This window comes from Alexandromys fortis, unplaced genomic scaffold (assembly GCF_014885135.2).
Source record: "Alexandromys fortis isolate MF-2015 unplaced genomic scaffold, M_Fortis_MF-2015_v1.1 scaffold_1, whole genome shotgun sequence".
In the NCBI taxonomy this organism is placed as follows: Eukaryota; Metazoa; Chordata; class Mammalia; order Rodentia; family Cricetidae; genus Alexandromys; species Alexandromys fortis.
The window spans coordinates 35,599,590-35,620,970 of record NW_026067927.1 but is presented as its reverse complement, the minus strand read 5'-3'; the positions used below and the strand labels follow the sequence as shown (position 1 = coordinate 35,620,970).

At 47.8% G+C, this 21,381-nt stretch overlaps 1 protein-coding gene across 4 annotated transcripts in view; it reads left to right on the top strand.

Annotated features, from left to right (window-relative positions):
- The window catches only part of Macroh2a1 (macroH2A.1 histone), a 63,469-nt gene that overhangs the window by 17,701 nt on the left and 24,387 nt on the right, over positions 1–21,381 (top strand). For all 4 annotated transcript variants that reach the window (XM_050143563.1, XM_050143564.1, XM_050143561.1 and 1 more), the window contains exons 3-4: positions 17,749–17,855; positions 18,218–18,415. In XM_050143563.1, the coding sequence (XP_049999520.1) occupies positions 17,749–17,855; positions 18,218–18,415 (305 nt within the window). The remainder of the gene's footprint in view (positions 1–17,748; positions 17,856–18,217; positions 18,416–21,381) is intronic.

Sequence of the window (21,381 nt, the reverse complement as noted above, 5' to 3'; positions counted from 1 at the left end):
ATATATGTATATATATGTATATATTTTGGTTTAGTGTAGCAGCATCCAGAATCAAATGTGTCTCATTAATCAAAAAATTTAAAGAAAACACAATAATATACATAATCCAGACTCTCTGTGTATGTCTCATCTTTATGTGACTTAATTTTTTTACTCCTTTTAATACTGTCTTTACTCCTTTAATTTATGACTTTCTGTACTCTTTCTTCTCTCTCTTAAGCCCATATACATTGTGACCCATTCAGAGGTCTTTCTTTTTGACTGAATCTGTCTTTATTGCATATCTGTAATCATTTTCTGACCAGGAGCACTTTTTTCTTCCTAAATGCTAAGTGGGTGTGGCTAGGACCAACTCCATGGCCTTGCCTGTTGGTTTCACCCCATCCAACATGACAGAGGTATGTTTACTGCCTCTGCTAGCCATGCTCATGGCTCCAGCTCCAGGGATGCAGTGGGTTTGTCGGCATTAAGGAACTAGTAGCATGCTGCTCACAAACCCCATTTAAGCACAGGACCTCTCAAATAGCCAGAGTTTGTGCTGCCAGCACAAACCTGGAAAATGCCAGGTTTTTTTTTTTTTTTTTTTTTTTTGGTTTTGTTTGTTTGTTTTGTTGTTGTTGCTAATGGTGAGCCAGGAAGCCTTCCCTTAAAGGAGCCACACCTGCTTGCCACCAGCAAACAGAGCCTATCTGGAGAAAAAAAATGCACCAAGAAGCTGTGTTTGGGTCTTTTTTTTTTTTTTTTTTTTTTGGGTCTAGAAGCCTTCTTCTTCTTCTTCTTTTTTTTTTTTTTAAAGTCTTTTTTGGTTTTATGTGGATCCATGCTCCAGACGGTGGGTGTCTTTGTAACTGGAGACTGCTCTTGGGTTTCCTAGCTGCCCAGATCAGAATAATCACAAAGAAACTATATTAATTACAACATGGGTTGGCCTGTTAGCTCAGGCTTCTTATTGGCTAGCTCTTACATCTTAAATTAAACCATTTCTATTCATCTGTGTATCATCACCTTGAGGCTGTGGCCTACCGGTAAGTTCCAATATGTCCTTCTCCTTCAGCAGCGTCATGGTGTCTCCTTGATTCCACCTACTTTCTCTAGATCTCTTCCAGCCTGTCTATAGTCTACCCTGCCATAGGCCAAAGAGCTCGGCCTTCAAGAAGCTTGCCCTGGAAGGAAGAGCCTTCATGGCCTCTCAACCAAAGCCCTGCGAGAACAGGCCTGGTTCTTCCATGATCATATCATTTTCCTGTTTTTGTCCCATCCCTTGTTAGGTAATCTTGCCACATACCTTTTATTCTGTATTTAACATTCTAGTGACTGAAGCCTGTGTGCCCAAATGAAATCCACCAGCAAAGGGTGTCATGCAGATAAACAGAATAGGAAATGTTGGCTACCAACTCCCAGGATAGGATATCCTTACAGGACCATTGATTTGAGTCAAAGCTGGGCTGTTTAAAAACCTAGTGTCATATTGGTATGTGAATCTTGTAGGATGAGGTGGTGGCCTGTGGCTTTTCTGCCTTGCTTGGGTCAAATCTATAAAATGTATAATATAATGAAGACATCAGCACTTGCCTATTGATCATCCCCTACTCTTTCATTCCATTTCCAAAGCCCCACCCCATCCCCCATGTTTCTAATCTTGGTCTTCCCTCTCGCATCTCGTCCCTGGTCCTCTCCTGGTCAGTGCTACAGGTCAGATACTTGACTGATGGTTGTAAAGTTTCAGGGCTAACTCCTGACTTGGAGAAGCAGATGTTCCGCCACTCCTCCACCCCCCAGGGTGACCTGATGGTCACTGTTCAGCCTGAATGAGGTTCAGGCCTTGGGCCTGCCTGCACTAAACCCCAAGAACAAGGCCTGCTGCTCGACATTTTCCTGACAACTGGGTTTGGCCGACAAAATGGTAGTCCTCACCCATGCACCATGGGGCTTCTGGTCTCTAACTCGGGCTAAATGTTGCATATGCCACAGCCCATTTCTCTTAGGGAAAGGGAAGAGAGAACTCTCCTGGCAACAACAACCTTGCTACACAGATGTGCCTTGCAACTAGCAGCTGTCACACTTGCCTTGTTTGTTTGTTTTCGAGACAGGGTTTCTCTGTATCTTTGGAACCTGACCTGGAACTTGCTCTGTAGACCAGGCTAGCCTCAAACCCACAGAGGTCCGCCTGCCTCTTCCCCCAAGGGCTGGGATTAAAGACGTGCGCCACCACTGCCCGGCCCACACTTGCCACTTCTGTGGAGAAAAAGACAGGATCCTCCAAACTGAAGATTGGCTTTGGCAGGGCCTGCAGTTAGGGCCTGCAGTTAATCTGTCACTTTCCTTGAAAATGAGTCCCAAATCTCTTTGCTGCTTTCCTTTCTGGGACACCCCAGTGTGTCCTGAACTAACACAGCTAAAAATAGAGCAGAAAGTGGAATATATTCAGGCTGAGCTAGCTCTGTGATGCTGCACAGCCTTGGAATGCCTGCGTGCCTTGTCTGCATGACTGCTTTGACACTATGACAGCACCAACCTCATTTTCCTTAAATTAAAATAAAACACAGAACTGAGAAGCCAAAAATTTCAAGGAGACAGGAATGCAACAAGAAGAAAGGTGGTGGCTACTGAAATTTAAAGTTAACTGTGCAGAGGCCATTTTGGATCCGTTTCCTTTTCTGGCTTTGTGAGTACTTTGTGTTGGAAAGTTTAGGAAACTGAAACATACTTACAATCCCACCAACCAGAGGGAGCAGCTGGCTGTGCAGCCCTGTGTGCAGGATAAACAGTGTTAGTCTGGCTGTCACTAATATGAACTATCAGTGTTCTTTATTGGAAACAGACAATGGAGTTAATGCCGAGTCTTGCACTAAACTGTCGAGTGACTAAGGAGATTCAGGAGCTGTGTCCACCTGCAACCTCAGTCTTTCATCTCTTGAGGGGCAGATGACTCCAGGGAGCCCTTGAACAAGAATCACTTCAGCACTGCTTCCCTAACTGAATGGTGTCAGCAGTAAAGCTTCCCTGGGGGTATACTTCAGGGCTAAAGGGAAGAGCCTGGAAGCCAAGGGTGGAGGAGCGGCAGGGCTGGAGGACTGCCTCCTCTGCTGCACTGCTGCACAGGCTCTGTAGAGCTCCAGGCTGATCTGGATTTAGTTTGTTTCTTTCTTATTTCTTCCTTTCTTTTTTACTTTTGATTTTTGAGGTAATATGTTTCTCCCTTCCCTTCCCGTCTTGCCAAACCTTCTCCACTTTGCTTCAAATTCATAGCCTCTTCTTTCATTGTTACTACATGCATATATGTATATGTTATTTACATATATATTCCTAAATATAACCTGCTTAGTCCATATGTTACTTGCATGTATGTTTTCAGACCTGACCATTTGGCACTGGGCAAACAGTTGGTGTGTTCTTCCCTGGAGAAGACTACCTCTCCTGCCCCGAGGCCTTGTGGGTTTTTCCCGCTCCACCTCTGTGTGTCCATTGATACCATCCCTATTCAGCTCATGTTTGAGCAGACATGGTGAGACTTTATGGGCATAGCTTCTGATATTACTAGCAAATTCCCTGAGCCTCTGGCTCTTATGATTTTTTTTTCCCTCTTTCTGCAGTGTTCCTGAGCCTTAGGTGCAGGACTACTTTGTATGTGTAGCCTTTCACACTGCGATCCACAGCTCTGCATCTCATTGGTTGTGGTTTCTCTGTTGCAAAGCGAAGTTTCTTTGGTTAGGGGTGAAGATTACACTTACCTGTGGGTGTAAAGATGTGTATAGATTGTTGTTAGGGATTACACTGACTAATCTGGCTTTCCTAAAATGTCCATGGAGCAGATGGGTCCTGGATACTCTGAAATAGTTGTCCCAGATCCCCATTCTCTCCCAGGGCTGGATCACACATTTATATCAGACTTAATTTATATTATCATTTAGTGCTTAGGCTTCTTTGTATGTTTATTTTGTTGTTTTGAGACAAGGTCTTATTGTGTAGTCCTGGCTTGCCTGGAACTCGTTGTGTAATTGAGTCTGGCCTTGAACTCACAGAGATCTGTCTTTCAGGTGCTGGGATTGAAGGCCTGTGTCACCATGTCAGCACTATCACACCCCCATTTTGAAGCCTGTAGTCCAGGCTGACCTAGAAATCACTGTGTATCTATGTTGGTGAGGACTAGGGTGACCTTAAGCTCAGAATCTTCCTGCCTCAACATCCCCAGTTCTGAAGTTATAGGGCAATATCACCACACTCAATTCATTGTTTTTCTTCCTTTCATCCTTTCTTTCTTTTTCTTTCTTCCTTCATTCCTTCCTTTCTTTTATTCTTTCTCTCTCTTTCTTTTGGGGAGGTTGTGTTAATGTGGCGCTGGGGATTGACCCTAGGACTCCACAAGTGCTGGGAAGTGCTTTGTCATTGAATTTCATCTCCAGCCCTTGACAGTGTCTTTCATAGAACAGAACAAATTAATTTCAACAAAGGCTAACCTGTCAGCTCTTTCTTTCACAGATGGGACTGTAATGTATTCATCAGACCCAAAGACATCAAAGTTTTTTTCCCATTACTTTCTATGAATTTTATGGTTCTTGTTCTATACAGTTAGATCTGTGGTCTATTTTGACTTAATTTTTTTTGTTTCCAAGTATAACATCCATGTTGAGACTGTTTACATACCTGTTCACACATTATAGTATACTTATTGAAAATCTCTGCCATTGTGAAGATAAACCACAGCACCTAAGAACTGTAGAGAGTGTGGAGGCTCACTGTGCTTTCATGGTCTCTTTCTCTCTCTCTCTAAAAAAATGCATTTATTTTACATCCCAACCAGAGTTTTCCCCCCTCTCCTCTCCTACCAATCCTTCCTCCCACCTCCCTCTGCTTCCCATCTCCATCCACTTCTCTTCCATTTCTATTCAGAAAAAGTCAGGCCTCCCATGGATAGCAACAACATATCAAGTTGTAGTAAAACTTAGCACCTGGCCTTGTATTGAGACTGGGCAGGGCAACCCAGAATGAGGAATCCAGCCCAGTATGAGGGTCTCCAAAACCAGTAAAAGAGTCAGAAAGCCCCTGCTTCCACTGTTAGGAGCCCCGCAAGAAGACCAAGCTCTACAGTTGTCACAAATATATGCAGAGGGCCTAAGTCAGTCCCATGCAGGCTCCCTGGTTGTCAGTTAAGCCTGGGAGCGTCTGAGCTCAGATTAGTGGATTCTGTGAGTTTTATTGTGATGTCCTCTGGCTCCCACAATTCTTCCTCCTCCTCTTCAGTAGGGTTCACTAAACCAGGCCTAATGTTTGGCTGTGGGCCTCTGCAGCTGTCTACATGAGTTGCTGTACGAAGCCTCTCTGATGACACTTGGGGTAGTCACTATTCTTAGGAGAACAGCAGAACATCATTAGGCATCATTACATTGACTTTTTGTCTCTCTCATTTTTGGTCCTATCCTAGGTCTCTGACACTCCAGGAGTGGGCTCATTCTCCTGGCATGGGTCTCAGCTGGACCAGGCATTGGTTGGCCACTCCCACAGTCTCTGTGCCACCCTCATCCCAGCACATCTCATAGGCAGGGCAGGCTGTAGATCAAGGATTCTGAAGCTGGTTTGATGTCCACTGGAGATCTTGCCTGGTCACAGGAGATGGCCAGCCAATTCAGGCCGTGCATCTTCTATTTCTAGGAGTCTTAGCTGGGGTCATCTGTGGAGATTCCTGGGACTTTCCCTTGCACCAGGTTTCTACCTAACCCTGAAATGATCCTCTTTCCACTCGTTTCTTTCAGCCCCCCCCCCCCCCCCCCCCCCCCCCCCCCGATATCTCTTGATGAAGCAATCTGGCATTTTTATTTTTGCTCACCAGTATCTGCAGAAGAACAGACAACTTCTACATTAAGGGGCTGTTTTTCTTGGGCCAAGAGAAGCTTATAGCATCTTGAAATGCAGGCTTCACATGCCACAACCTTAATGTACTTTCTTCCTTCTGGGATGTATGTCTGTTCATGGTAAATACTCTCGGGTTGTTTGTGAACTTGACGGTATCTCAGTCTTTCTTTATAGATGACAGATTTAACATGTGTTAGTGTTTCATTCCACCTTCCTCTGTTAATCTTATTTTTTTCCCCATCTCTTTCTGAACATTCTAGATAAGCTCTTCTGATCTGAGTAAGAGCCCTCTGGGTCTTCCCAGTTTATTTACTCTCTCTTCAATGATGCATAATCTGTGGTTCAGTCAGAAAATGTTATGTTGTGTGCTGGTGTGCAGTGCCACGGAGCACATGGGGGTCAGTGGACAACATCTGTGGCTGGTATGCAGTGCCACGGGGCACATGGGGGTCAGAGGACAGTTTCTGGGGTCTGTCTTCACCATCTCTTTTTGAGGCAGGGTCTGTCATGCTGGCCCATAAGCTTCTGGATGGTTCTTGGGTCTCTGCCCCTATCTTTCCTTAGGAGTGCACATCACTTTGGGCTCTCTGTGGTTTCTGGATTGAACATGGGTCATCAAACTGGAAAGTGCTTTTGCTACTTGAGTCGTCCCCAGGCCAGGCTGCAGCGATACCCCAGTTTCTCCAAGTTCTGCTGGAACTCTTAAAAAATGTCAGCTAGTGTTTATTTATTGATTTTAGTATAATTTCTTGATTTTACATAATTTTCTGTTATTATATTTAAATAAATTTTACAATTGTATGTTCTTTAAATAATGGTATAAAATCTTTAAAAAAAGATTTATTTTAATTTTATCTGTATGGGTGTTTTGCCTGTATGAATGTAAGCATAGTATGTGTGTACAGTGGAGGACAGATCCGTTAGAACTGAAATTACACATGGTTGTGAGCTGGGCACTGAACCCGGACCCTGTACGAGAGCAGGCAGTACTCTAACTGCTGAGTCATCTCTCTACCCCAATGTGATGTCTTCATTAGTCCGTTTCTGTTGGACTTTGAGTCACTGTTCAGAAGGGGACACACACTTCATGCTTATTGATTTTGTATGTGTATATGTGTGTACAGGAGATTGCTTCCATGGCACGTGTGTGGTGGTCAGAAGACAACTCTTGGGAGCTAGGCTCCTGAGATTGAGCTCAGGTTTTATCAGGTCTGGTGGCAGGAGCCTTTCCTGCTGAGCCGTCCCCAGCCATATGCTGTCTGACAGTTTGTGTGTGTACACACGCATTCTTACTCCGCTGCCCTTTCTCACTGCCCTCCCACTTCTCGACTCCAGCAGGTTTCCCTCCTCCTCCCAAGCCTTTCGTCTTTGCGCAGCATTGATTTAATGAGAGTGACCTGTGAGAGAGTAGGTATTGACACCACGGGAAAAAAATGGTCTGTTTGTAGTGGTTTATTTTTTATATTCTTACTTTAAAGCATTTGGAATGTATCCTGATGTGTGGTATAAACTGGTTACTCCAACATGGTTAACTAAAGACCCTACCTTTCCCCTGATCTAGCTGCTGCCTGGATCACACATAGACTTCCCAGGATAATGGGGATTCCTTCTGGACCCCTTTTCTGTTTTATTGTTCTGAATAGTTGCATAGTTCCCCCTCGTAGCGGTTTCTTACACCCAGTGGTATGCATTGCCTTGCCTTTTGTTCAGTTTATTTTTTTAGTAGGTAAAAGTTCCCCTGGTAAAATTCACCTGACAAAGGATATTCAGTGAGGCCTAGGATCTCTCTCTATGCTTTGACTACCTGTTTCTCCCTTGTTTTTTATATATGCACTTTGTGAAAATAGTCTTTTCCTTAATCTTTGAATAGATTTTCTAGAATAAATCTAGAAAATGAAAAAAAAAAAAAAAACTCAGTGCACCAAGAGGGTAATGGGCTCACATGGTATGCACAGGTTGATTGAGTGGGTGGATCTGGGGATCTTTTAATCAGTCCCTAGCCCGCCTCTACCCCTCCCCCCAGCCCAGTCTTCACTTGGGGCTGTGAGACAGGGCTTGCCACACCCTGAGCCCAGCCTGGCCTGCTTTCCTCTGGGATGGCACTTTGTCCCCATGGTCCTCGCCCACACTGTATCCAGAGCCTGTGTTCTGATAGATGAAACCAGGCCAGGGCCTTGGAGAACAGCCCATGCATACATCACCTTCCGCACCTCCCGACCACACCAGTGATCAGGCCTCTCAGTCAGTAATTCATCCAGAATGACCCACTTGTGAAAGATCACCAAGCCCTGACCAAGTACACAAGCTGGGTGTGGGAGTCAAAGGATTTGTATCCAGTGTCCCATACGTCAACCATATCAGAGGCTGTCGCCTTGATCCAGCACAGGGACTGAGCCTTTCTCTCCCATCTCTCTGGTGGTAGCCGAGCTCCTCGCATGGGGCCTGAAGTCCCACAGCATGGCAGGAACAGTTCTTTCCTGAAGGAGGACACTAGTCAGGTGGTGAGCTTCAGGAAGGAGCAGGGCACTGATGGGTTGTGATGCTGGGAAACTGGAGCTGCACTGGAGCCTGAAGTTTTAAATGAAGCAGAATTGGGTTGAACTTGAGAGCAATAGCCACACCTGTGGAAGGAGGGGCACTTGATGGGGCAGCTGTTACTAGCAAGCAGGAGGGATTTAGAAGACTCACACAGACTGCCTTTTCCTGTTGCTCCTAAAGCCCCCAAGGTCTGTCATTTATACCATGAGCAGGTTTGCTTGCCAAGAAGGTGATATAAACCCTCCCTGGATTTGCCAGGTGCACCATTCGCCCGCTGCTCTGGGTACCTTCCATCCCTCCTTTTCTACCTTCTCTTGAGACCCCGGCTGCTTCTTTATTAGGTAATTGCATCTTCCATTTAGTGGCTGGAGCGTGTGTGGTCTCGGATCTCCAGAGTTGCCCCCTTCTGCAGCTTACAGGACTGCCCGATGTCCTCTCATTATATGATTACACCTGTCTGTCTGTCTGAAGGGAGCTGTTTTGCATCTTTTAGAAGCCTACTCCTATGGCTCCCATTTCAGCTGGCAGGGCCATTTGGAAACTCAGACGCTCTGCAGATAGCTATGATCATCCTTATATCCCAACTGATGTTACTTTTCGTGATTAGTAGCTGAGGTAGACTTTGGCAACGTTTATCTGTTGTCTTTATAAATCTGGATGCTGACTGCTGAGAGTCAGTGTCTGCATTCATTGAGAAAACGAGGACACTTGCCTGAGGCAGTACGGTTTTCCTTGACCTCCTGACCCTACCTCAGGCCCCACTGGTCTCCAGGGACCACTAGTCCACTTTGTGCTTGCTTGTTTCAAGTAGCCCCTGGTGACCCCCAGGAGGACTCGTGTGCATCCAGTCTTAGTTCTTAGTGAAGGCTAAGCCTGAGGGGGCAGCTCCACAGCAGACAGACACATGTCACTACCAGAGTGTGCAGGGGTCAGAGACCCTTCTGTGGCCTGGTGGACCAGGGAAACAGAGGTCCTGCGACAGAGACTAGGGGATGACAGGTACAAGGCCAAGGGTGAGGGGACTCCAGAGCATGAAGTTGGAAATGGTAGAAGCCAGGAGGGCATGGTTCTTGGAGTGACCTGGGCTGGGGTTTCGGGAAGGATCTGGCCCATGCTGGCAGCCACAGAATAGCAAGTTTCTAGGGAGCATCTGCATAGCCAGGAGCCTCAGGAGAGCCCCACAGGCCTCAAATGGAAGGTTGTGTTGCTCAGGAGTGCTGGGGACACAGTGGAGGGCAAGAGGCTTCTGGACCAATGTCTCTTCTTTGGCCCCTCAAAGGAGGGAGAATGGAGTGCAGGGTGTGTACTGAGCTTATGCACGTGTGCCTAGACACTGACCCTCAGCCTCAGGAATCCACAGATAGTACAAAGGTAGGGCTAATGAGGGTGGCCCCAGGAGCTGCAGTCCCTCTTGGGGTCCTTCCTTTTGTGGCACTCTGCTACTTTGGCTACTCTTCTAGAAACACTCAGCCATGGAAAGCAACCTGACGTTCCCTGTGCTCGCAGTCTTGCTCTGAGAAGACAGTGCAGGCTGGGAGGCAGTGTCTGAGGTACTTGTGACTTGTAGTAGCCAAAGCCTGTGGGACAGCATGGAGCAGTGCCACTTGGCACTCACTCTTGTTTTATTTTCTTTCTGTTTCCTTTACTTCTCTCTGATTCTGGTTCCCCATGGCTATGTTGCCTGTGTGAGAGTGTACCGCAGCAGTTTGCTGCTCTGTGCCTGGGTTTCCCTTTAGAAGCCCATCTGGAAAATGGTACCAAGTAGGGGCTCTTTAAATAAACTTCCTCTTTACATTATGTTCTAAATCATTTCATTTCCGCAGCCATCTGATTGTTCACCCCTTCCTGGCTGAACGAAGAACAAATGGCTGTGGTTTTCCGTATTAAAACAAGCATACACATTAACCATTTCCTTGTAAATTAATTTAGAGACATTGAAAGTAAGTGATTGGTGGTGCAGCACCAGCCAGGGCTGGGGTAGAGCACCTTTACTTAGGCCACCTTCCCTTTCCCTCTTCTGCTGCAAGAGTTCTGTAGTCTCAGCACCTGGCTCTGGTTCTGCCCAGCCATGGCGCCCCCTGCTGGGGTCAGATAAAAGTCCCTGACCCCATCCCAAGGCAGAGCCCGCTTGCTGCCTGGGGGTCTGCCTGTGCAGCTGCCTGGGGTGCTGTGTTCTATCAAGGCAGGTCTGGCAGGACAGAGGTTAATAGAGTTCAAGTGCATTTTTCAAACATATGTAAACTGTTAAGTGTAACAGCAAAGGGTGAACTGCTGGGGAGGAAACACCAGGGTTTCTGCTGCTCTTCACACACCTCTGTCCACCCGGTGCTTAGATGAGGAGACAAGGGAAAGGAAGTCTAGTTTCTGCCCTGGTAATTAGGGCTGGGCTGCTGCTATCGCCCCCCCCCTTCCTCCACCCCTACCACCTTTCCCCTCTGCCCCTTCCTCCCTCTCCTTCCTCTCCTCCCTCTTCTTCATAAGGATAGTGTAGCCTTAGTACGTAGTAGCTTGTGGCTACTAAGTCTACTAAGCATTTTTACTTAGTAACAGCCCTTACAAACCTCAGAGCTAACCTCAGTCGTGTTTCATAGAATGGGGAAGGGTGTTGTCTTAGCCATGTCTGACAGCAAATTACAGAAGCTAAGATTCAAATCTCTGTACCTGACAGCAGACCTGACCTAGTGTCACCCATGGCACATTCACGGCTGCTGCCCTTTGCCGCAGGCCCCTGGAGGTGGTGTGAGTGAAGTTCGTATCTGCCGAGGTGAAGGACAGGTCCCTGCATCGGAGCTGCTCAAGCACTGGGCTTGGCAGCAAAGTTCAAGTGTTTCTTCTGTTAGCATGCATGCCTCTTCAAACCTGCATATGACTCTGACATGTGAAAAACGCGTGTCCAGTGGAGCATACTTCAGAGACTCCACGTTAGGCTGTAGTTCTGCCTTGTTGGTAGTCCTTGTGGGACTGGACCAGATGCCTGGTTCATAGAGCTGACAGCAGGGATGAGCTGCATGGGCCTCGTAGGAAGCAGTGGAGCAGTTCACTCGTGAAAAGTCTCTGTATTCAGCAAGAAAGACTGTCTACAGTGCCTGCGTAGCCTTTACTCTATGGAATACCCGGTTCCTCTGAGAGCCCAGGGTTGGGTGAGGGTGGACTCTGGGACAGGCCAACAGCAGGGAGCCCCACCAAGGGGAAACTCTGCCAGCCTTAGTCTGTGCGATTCCCCACCTAGAAGGTGGGGGGGATTCTGTGGTGAACATGGCAGCAGACACTAGGGTCACTGAGGGAATTAGAGAGGACCATGGTGTTGTCAGGACACAGGAAACTCTTAGCGGTCATCCTCCAGTTGGGGTTGACTGGGTTAAGGCCTTCTGGAATGGTGTCCCGGTTCTGAACCTCGTGAAGTCCACGGAGGGGTGAGCAATCAAAAGAAACACAATGAACAGATTCCTTGTCATGCTGTTGGCTCTGCAGCAGATATCTGTGTTCTCCCTGGGATTACGTGAGTATTTGCTTTCTTTGATTTCTGATTGTTACTTTCGATCTCTCTTTTGTTAGACGAGATGCTTCAAACAGCTCTTTAAAAGCCCCAGATTCTTTCCTATTGCAAGGTTTGTGTTTGGACTTTGGCTCAGCCTCACCACATCACCTGTTAGCTGTTAGAGTCTAATTCTGCAAGCCATGACTTCATCTCCCTCAAGGAAGGTAGACGGAATGCTTCCATACAGCAGAGCGCTGTAGTTGGAGATGTTGTGTGGGGGAGGGGGAGAGGATATTCTAAACCTTTGGGCTTGGGGTAAAATTGAGAAGCAGGGCTGTCAGAATTATTCTTGCTCAGCCAGCTGTCCCAGAGATGAAAGAGCTGCTAAATCATGGCCTTGTCCAGGGCCGTGGGAATCTTGTCATGTTGCCCTAAAACCATCATGTTCAATGAGGCTTGAGAGCTGTGCACTCTGAGGAGACAAGACCACATCACCAGTCCTGGCCACCACAAGCCAGGAGACCTGGCCAAGAGTGGGGTGCTTGGGTGTCTTTCTAGTCAGATCTTAAAACAGTATTAAAAGAACAGCTACCAAAGTACCCATTAGTGTGCCTCATGCAGCTTTTCTGCCTGGGGAGCTTTTACCGTATTTACAATCCCCTCTGGAGCTGACCTCGTGTGCTCTGGGCCCCAAACCAGGCCAGTGTTGGTCATTAGCCATAACAGTTAGCCTGTCTCTGGCCAGGAAGAATGTTCCACGGGTGAAGGGCCTGGCTCGGGCTTCTGGTTCTTGTCTCCTAATGTTCCCATCCCAGCCTTCCATGGCTTTGTCACCGGCTCCTAACTAGCCCTCTGAGGAAGGGTCTAGGCACTGAGCCCTGGAAGCCATGGAGATGCGGTCGCAGGAATTAATTGCCCTACAGCTCATAGCCCCCATGATCTTGCCCTCCGTGTAACTCACCAATGAGAGGGTCACATTCAGAAGAGCAGAGCTCAGGCCCTCCTCCCTGTGGTATTCACACCAGGCCACAGTCTCACAGCAACCTTCCTCTCCCTTTGTGTAAAGGCCAGTGTACCCTGAAGAGCAAGCAGGAACCACCCTGTTTTGCTGAATGCCTGGCAGTTTGTATATCGCCTTCTCCATGCAGCAGGCGACCCTCTCCTGGCCAGGAAAGCTGTTACTTTATTGCTGTTTCTAATAGGGCAGAGGGTACCTGCTGCTCAGCAAGGAGCTAGCGCTCACAGCTGCAGTCAGGATTTGCCCTTCTTCTTTCTCACCTGCTGTAAAATGCAGTGTAGAGGCAGCTTGGGTGTGGAGCACATTTCTTGTAAAAGGTGTGTCTTTGAGGTGCTCTGTCTTGTGTGTCCCCTCGTGATAGTGTTACTGTGGTTACTATCCATCTGGAAAAACACGCGAATAAACAAACCACAGTACTGGCTCAGTCAGCTGGAGTCTGTCCAAGCCGCACCTTACTGTTGTACTGTTGTAATGTGGACAGCTCCTGTTCCTCCCTGCAGAGTCCAGGGCCCACTCTTTGGTGCTAGGAACCTAGTGCTGGACATTATCTTGGCCTGTGCACATTGCTGGGTTTTGCAGAAAGGAAGCTTTGGACTTCAGCTCCTTGGTACAGAAGGCAAGGGAGTGACATAGTTCCCATGCTGTTTCCCAGGAACCCCTGTTCCTACACCTGTCCACCCTCCTCTCTTCACATCACCAAAGCTGGGTGTCCTCAGGTCTGTGGGGGTTAGTGCGCCGCTTGAGCTCTGGTGCTGCTTCTGGAGCATTCGGTTGCTTTCTATCCATTTCTCACAGTCTGCCCCCCCCCCCCAAATCAGCTGCCCGCACCACTCAGGGTCTTCTGTCTTCATATCTGCTATTTCCCTGCACAGAGAATTGAGGACAGTTTTGGAAACAAAACAAAACCCACAAACAGTCAGAAACCCCAGAGAGACCCCACCTCTGACTGGGGAAGCCTTCTGTTGGCACTCCTGTGAGGAGAAAAGAGGCTGCTTCTCCAAGAAATTGCTCCCATGTTTGCTTGTCATGCGGTGGGCTCAGAGTGGCGCTGTAGGCTCCTGTATGCTCCCTGTGTTCCAAAAGGAGCAGGCAAGGCATTTTTAGCAGGAGGGTCAGCATACTGTAACCTATCAGGCGCCCTCAGCATACTCTGGCTCCTCCTTCCCTGTAGTTTCAGGGAAGGAGGAAAGGCTTAAGAGGGGGGAGTATGCTAGAGGCTAGAGGCTTGATGTTAGTGTTCTGGTGTCTGTACTGGCCTGTCCTTGGGGTCCTGACAGGATATGTCTTCAGCCCACAGCCACTAAGAGCACCTCCTGTGCACATTCACTGTTTTCTTTTTAAAAGTGCCCTGCCCACCTCACCTCTCTTTTTCTCTGTTCCCCCCCTCTGCTTCTCTGCCTATCTCTCTCTCTCCCCCCTCTCTTTCTCTGTCCATTTTTCTCTTTTCTCCTGCTGCTCCTATCCCCAGAGGCCAGTCTCCCCCTTCCTTTCTCCTGTTTTATGTTATCTTTCCCTAATAAACATCCCCTCCACATAAGCTCTGCGCATGATGTCTTTCTCTCTAGCACCGCTTTTTAGTTTACAACACTAGGAAACGTCCAAGAGTGGGCTCCAGAGCTCCATGATGCCAGAGACCACCCTAAAGCCTTCCTAACTGCCGAGTTCTAGCCCTGGAACTGCTCTGGTGGGCTCTTCTCTCTGCCCTTTACTGCCAGAATCTGCTCTTGTGGAGCCTCAGGTACCTACTTTGCTAACTTTAGAGCTGAAGGTAGAACAGTAGCCTTGTGGATTTCCTCCTCCACCACAAGGCCAGGACCTGAGGCTCCACTGGACCACAAGCAGGCGTTTCTGCATCCTGAGGCACTACAGCTAACCTCTTCATTTACCATGAGAGCCCATGAGAGAACAGTTCCCTCAGTACTGAGAAACCATGCGTACTGAGGTTGTAGAATCACCTTGTGAGGCTAGGGTGGAAAAGGTAAACCTGTCTCCAGTTAGTGCCTGCAGGGGTTGGCCAGTCTCCTGCCTCACACTGTGACTGTTGTACATGAAGCCCAGTTTGGTACTCCCTAGAGCTCTGGCCTCCTGTGCAGTCTTGTTCGGTCTCCCTTCCTGCTGGTAAGACAGGGACCGCAGTGCCTTTGCATCCCTTCTCAGATGCAGGCTATTTGTCTCTGGGTGACGACTGAGCAAAATGATTTCCTGGATTTAGGGACAGTGACCTGCTGTGCCAAGTGTGACTGATTCCCCTTCCCCCTTCTGCCTGCTACATTATGACAGTGCTCACAAGTAACCACATACACTCTCCTCTTTATACAAATGTAACAAGTTTGGCATGGGGCTTAGTTGCTAATCTCAAAATATACATACTATCTCAAGTGTGGTGATGCCTGCACTAAGCTAGCTCTCAGGAGATTGAGGCAGGAGAGTCAGGTTTGAGGCTAGCCTGGTTACCTAGTAAGTCTAAGACCAAAGTAAAACTGTGTCTCAAAGCAAGCACAATAGACGGCCCGAGTATTGTAAGTTTGAGGCTTGGTTTTCACACAGCTGCCAGTATATCTCTATTTGTCCCAGGGTGTGTCCAAGCACAGACTTTGTCGGGGTAATCTAGAACATGCAGCGAAGCTGGAATTATTAGACCTTGTTCAGTGCTAGCAGAAGGCCAGACCTGAGTTGGCCCGGAGGGTGGTATAGAAGGGCATCACAGGCAGGATGGTGGCGTGGGCAGACCCACAGCGTGGACAACAGATGACACAGTCAAGAACAGTCTGCACATCCCATGAAGACAGTGAGGGTTACCAAGGGAACTGCATTGCTGAGCAGGGAGCCTGGAGGGATCTCTTGCCAGGGCACTCCCCAGTGCCATTGGTAATGGGGGACAATCTGTGTCTGCCCCACAAGACTGCCTTGAAGGGCAGGAAGATTGACTTTGTAAGCATCAGCTACATGTTAGACCCCACCCCCCAGTCTTGTTTTATTCCCCCTCGTGATTTTTGTTTTGAAGACATTTTAGACATACAAAATGCTGGGAAAAAGGATTGTATTATTCCTAATGGATAAATACCAATCTATATACTCAGGGTACAGTGCTGCTTTGTATGTGTGTACTTAGTATGTTAATCTGGTTAGCATACTTGTCCTTCATATTCCTGTGTTTAGGTTTGGAGAACATTTAAAATACGTGTTAGTGATTAGGAGATACATAGTATTACAAACTACAGTCACCATCCTGGACACACCATTAGAACTCTCCTTAAAATATAACTCAACCTTTACCCTTTGACCCTCATTTCCCATCACCACACCCCCACCCTAGCCCCAACTTCTAAATTAAACTTATGTAGATCTGGTATCTTAGTAGGCTCTTACAGTATTTATCTTCCTGTGCCTGGCTTATTTCATTTAGACATATCACTTGTCTGTAAAGTTCAGGTCTGTACATGTTACAAAGGACGGGATTGGGAAGAGGGACTCTGACCCTAGCAGATTAAACAGCAGCTGCCACAGTTTGTTCTCACAACGTCAGGACGCTCCATTCCTAAATACTTGAGCGTGAACTTTCTGTTTTATTTTTATTTACTTTCACGTTATGTGTGTGAATGTTTTCCTGTGTGTGTGTGTGTGTGTGTGTGTGCGCACACACACATTCAGTACAAGCAGAGGCCAGAAGATGACGTCAGTTTCCAGGAACTGGACTTAGATGTAGTTGTGAGCTGCCATGTGGGTGCTGGAAACTGATCCCAGGTCCTCTGAAAGAATAGTCAGTGCTCTTAACTCCTGAGCTATCTAGCGACAGCATAAATTCCTTAAGTACAAGAATGCCCCCTTCAAGTTGACCACACTACTGTCCAATTTAGGAAAGATTGTAGTAGGAAACTATTCCTTTGTTCCTGGCTGCTCAGACACAGAAACTATATTAATACAACACTGTTTGGCCAATGACTCTCGCGTATTCCTAACTAGCTCTTACATCATAAGTTAACCCATTTCTATCAATCTGTGAATGGCCATGAGGCTGTGGCCTACCGGTAAGGTTCCTAAGGTTCCGGTGTGTCCTCCTTTGGCAGCTACATGGCGTCTCCCTGACTCTGTCCACTCTTTCTCTGTTCGGATTTCCTGCCTGGCACCACTCTGCTAAGCCATTGGCAAAAAAAGCTTTTTTCATCAACCAGTAAAGCAACAAACATATGCACAGAAGAACGTCCACAACATCAAGACCATTCCTCGGATGTGACTCCCATGTTCAGCCCTCTTCGCTTGTCTTCAGAATGACTTGGGAGGATCCCATCAAAGGAACACACCGTAGCTGGCTCTGTTCCTAGCTCTCCTCAGCCTGTATTAGCCCCACCCCTTTGTTTTATATGACCATGACATTGACTTTATAAGTCTACTCACAGCTTTCTGATTTCAAATCCAAATGTGCAGGTGTTCTTTCTTGATTCAGGCACCAAAGATTTCTCAAGCACTGTCTTTATCAAGCCCCCTCCCCTATATTCTACAGGTGGGTGATGTATTACCGGAAGTGCAGGTATTGTGTCCTTCTGGCCACATCCACTCCAAACACCCCTCCCAGGCAGCTCTGGAAGATGGAAGCAGAGCTGGATTTTTATCTTAGTCCTACCGCAGACTTAGTCAGTGGCCTTCCACTGGTCCCCATTCCTCCCAACTTTCCATTTCTAAAATGAAAGGTGGAACCTTTTTCTGTTAAACTCTCCCTGGTTTCTCCAGAAGTTCTGCCTATAAAACATACCTGTAGTTTCCCACTTCTGGTTAGCTCTTTCTTGTGCCCCGTCCTGCATGAGGTACAGAGGCAAATGAGTTCTCTAATACCTTGAAATGACCACATGTTCCTTTTTGCCTACAGCTGAGATCCTGGAGCTGGCTGGCAATGCAGCAAGAGACAACAAGAAGGGACGGGTTACTCCCCGGCACATCCTGTTAGCTGTGGCCAATGATGAGGAGCTGAACCAGGTATGGGGCTCTCCAGCCTGCCACCCCCCCCCCCCAGCATGCTAGTAATACACTCAGGCGACCCAGGAGAGCCTGTGGTGGCTGTCAAAACCTGGAGCAGCTTCTTTTTTTGTTGGGACTTCACTGGGAGTGGGGTAGGGGGTTGGCAAGGGTGCCCACCTCTCCTGGGAGAGATGATAGTGTAAACTGAAACCAAGTGATGAGTGAAGGACTCTGTCCCTGTGTCGTCTGAGTCCTGTCCCGTCCTTGTAGCTGCCACAGAGGCAGGGTATGTATGAACAGGGCCGACCACTTGAGTCAGGCAGGGCACTCCTGGAGCAGGTGGTCTGGCTCAACCCCTGTGACTTTGCTTTTCCTGCAAGCTGCTCAAAGGAGTCACCATAGCCAGCGGGGGAGTGTTGCCCAATATCCACCCTGAGCTGCTGGCGAAGAAGCGAGGATCCAAGGGAAAGTTGGAAGCCATCATCACGCCTCCACCGGCCAAAAAGGCCAAGTCTCCATCCCAGAAGAAGCCAGTGGCTAAGAAAACAGGAGCCAAGAAGGGGGCCCGGAAGTCTAAGGTACGCGATCTGGCAGGGATGTGTGGGATGGGGTAAATAAGGTCACAGGGGAACTCGTGAGCCCTCTTCAGAGCTGATCCCCATCCCTGTCGGGGGAAACTGGCTGAGACAGGAACATGTGGGAGTCCAGCTCCCTGCCTAGTCTAGAGTGCCTCCTGGGACCTGGCCACAGTTGGAGGACTGAGCCCTTGTGACTTGGGGATGAGTAGTGGATATCCAGGAGCAGTTGGAGGTGGGTGGCAGCTCAGCCCCACACCTTGACCTGCTCTCCCACATAGATGTGAGGGCCTATGGAAAGGTTTCCTTCTGCCAGAGCTCGGCCGCCATACCATCCTCAGAGGGACCATCTGCCCACTTGCTTTGGTGCTGAATTGTACAGTGTCATTGTGTTGCCATGGCAATGTGTCCTCCTTTAGGTGTGCTTGAGCAGGAACACTGCAGACAGCTGTCAGCAGTACAGGCTTGGGGCAGTTCCTCAGTTCTTCCCTAGTGTGTAATGTCCAGGCCGTGATCTGTGGGAGGAAAGCCCTCTCAGCAGCATGACCTAAGCTATTTTCATGAAAGGGCAAAAAAAAAAAAAAATCCCCATCTCTCCTCGTGTTTGGGAGCGTGTGTTAGCTGGGGAGAAGGTGCCGTGAATGTGACAACACTGCCTTGAGATCTAAATCTAAAGAAACCGCTTTCCAGGGCCCAGAATCCAGCATTCCTGGAAAGAGAATCCTGACCTTGAAGAGCAGCCAGGCGTCCTCTCCGGAGACTTGTGTTCCACCTCGCTCAGGAGGAGTCCTGGAGGAGGCAGGGCAGGCAGGCAGGGGCTTTACAGAATGTTCCCCATTCATTCCTAACTATGAAGTGAGCAGATTGGAAGGTTCCCTCCCCGCTTCTTCTGTTTGCAGTTGGGAGGAAGGGACGGGCAGAGGAAGCAGGACAAGTGCCAGGTGGCCTGGCCCTTAGAATGTTAGAAGAAACACAGAGAAGCCAAACCTCTTCTCCCTTAAAAATGGACCCCTGGGGCCTGGCGGCCTACAGCAAGGCCCTGGAACTAGGTGCTGGCACCAGCAGGGTAGAACCATGTATTGAACTTGGCCCTTGCTCTCTTTTCGTGTACTCAAGTAGTGCCATCTGAACACATCTTGAGATGCCAGTGCCTGCAGCAGACCTGACTGAGTCCTGGGCCTTTTTTACCTTAGTCTTCCTGTTGTAGGTTTTGCCCAGTGATTTTTTTAAACTTTCCAGCTCACTAAACACCAGGAATTTGTTCTTTGTGGAGTGTGAGAGTGAATGGACCTGTATGTATGAGTGTGTGTGGTGTGTATTTGTGTGGATGTTTGTAGTTGTATGTGTGAAGTGTGTGGCATGTGTATTTATGTGTGTATATGTGGTGTGTGCGCGTGTGAGTATTTGTGTGTATTTGTATATATGTGTGATGTGTGTGTGGTTTGTGTGTATGGTGTGAGTGTATTTGTGTGGATGTGTGTATTTGCATGTGTATGTGGTGTGTATATGTGTGTAGTATGTGTGTATATTTGTGTGGGGGGTATGTGTGTGTGTTTTCTAGTCCTTAGTAGCTATGTTCCTAATAACCATATGTCAATAATCACTTGAACACTCAGCTTTTCCCTTGATTGCTAAAGCAGAGAGTCTGTGGTGGTGGTCTGTTTTTCTTCCACACAATAAAACACATTGTCTGCTTACTGTACCAGTATTTGGCTAACATTAAACCCTAGGGGAAGCTGAAATTGGAACTGTGAACAGCTAATTTTCAAAACATTTGTTTAATGTAAATTGTATCAGAGCCCAGCAGCAGTGTGGAGGACCTGGCATCTCCACGTTGCCATGGAACATCCTGAGAATCCCCTTTCCAGGGGCCTGTGCAGAGCCCCCCCCCCCCAGGAACAGTGCTAAAACACTTGCACTGAAAGGTGGTTGGTAGTTTTCAAGTGTCAACACTTGAAGTTCAAATCGTAATTTTCTCCCTCAACTCTATATAATTCGAAGGTTTTGAAAATCTCCAGTGTGACAGTTGGGTCAGCTACAGTGGGAACAGAGGGCACAGAAAACCCTGCAGCCCAAGTGCAGAGCTCTGCTGTGCCCTAGGCTCTTCCTACTTGGGTGGCCTCGGGCAAGTCTGCTCCCTCTCTGCCTTGGTCTGCCCTAGCCCATAAAATGATAGGGTCTGTTCCAGCCCTGCAAGCCAGTGACTCTGGGGATATTGCATAATATATTTTTGTATAGGTAATGTGTGTAAGTTTGGAGGCAGAAACAACAACAGCAAAAAGATCTTGCTCCCGTCAGTCTGTAATGAATTATTAACAGATTTTTCAGAAACTCTCTCTCTCTCTCTCTCTCTCTCTCTCTCTCTCTCTCTCTCTATATATATATATATATATATATATATATACACATATATGTGATTTATTTATGGGAATCCCTTCTATCCTAGATGTTTAAAGCATTAAATCACATAACCACTGTTTTGGCAACGTAGCGCAGTGTCAGAAGTGTGGAAGGCCTAGGGTCTGTGACCTGTGTTCTCACTGTACCGTGTGTGTGTTCTTGGTGAGTTCCTTACGGTGCTCAGTTTCCCCATCTGTGAACTGAAGCTACAGCACGGGACCTTGGAAGGCTTAGAATTCACGCAAAGCACTTAACCGTGTCACTTAACTTGTCCGTATTGTGGCAGGAGCTGCAGCTGCCCTGACCTGGGTAGTTCTCTCATCCTCTTGCATCTCAAATCCACCCTTTTTCTATGTAAAGACCCCTCACACACACACACCCGGTGATGGAGGTGTGCTTACTGCTCGTGCCTGGCAGAAGGCCAGGCTGATTTTGGTGAGTGCCCTTTTTCTGAGGACTATCGGGCAAACTAAGCGAATGATGGTTTGCTGCAGCCGTGGTTCTGACACGTGGGTCGAGACCCCGTGGGGAGTTGCTTATCAGATATTTACCTTATAATTCATAACTAG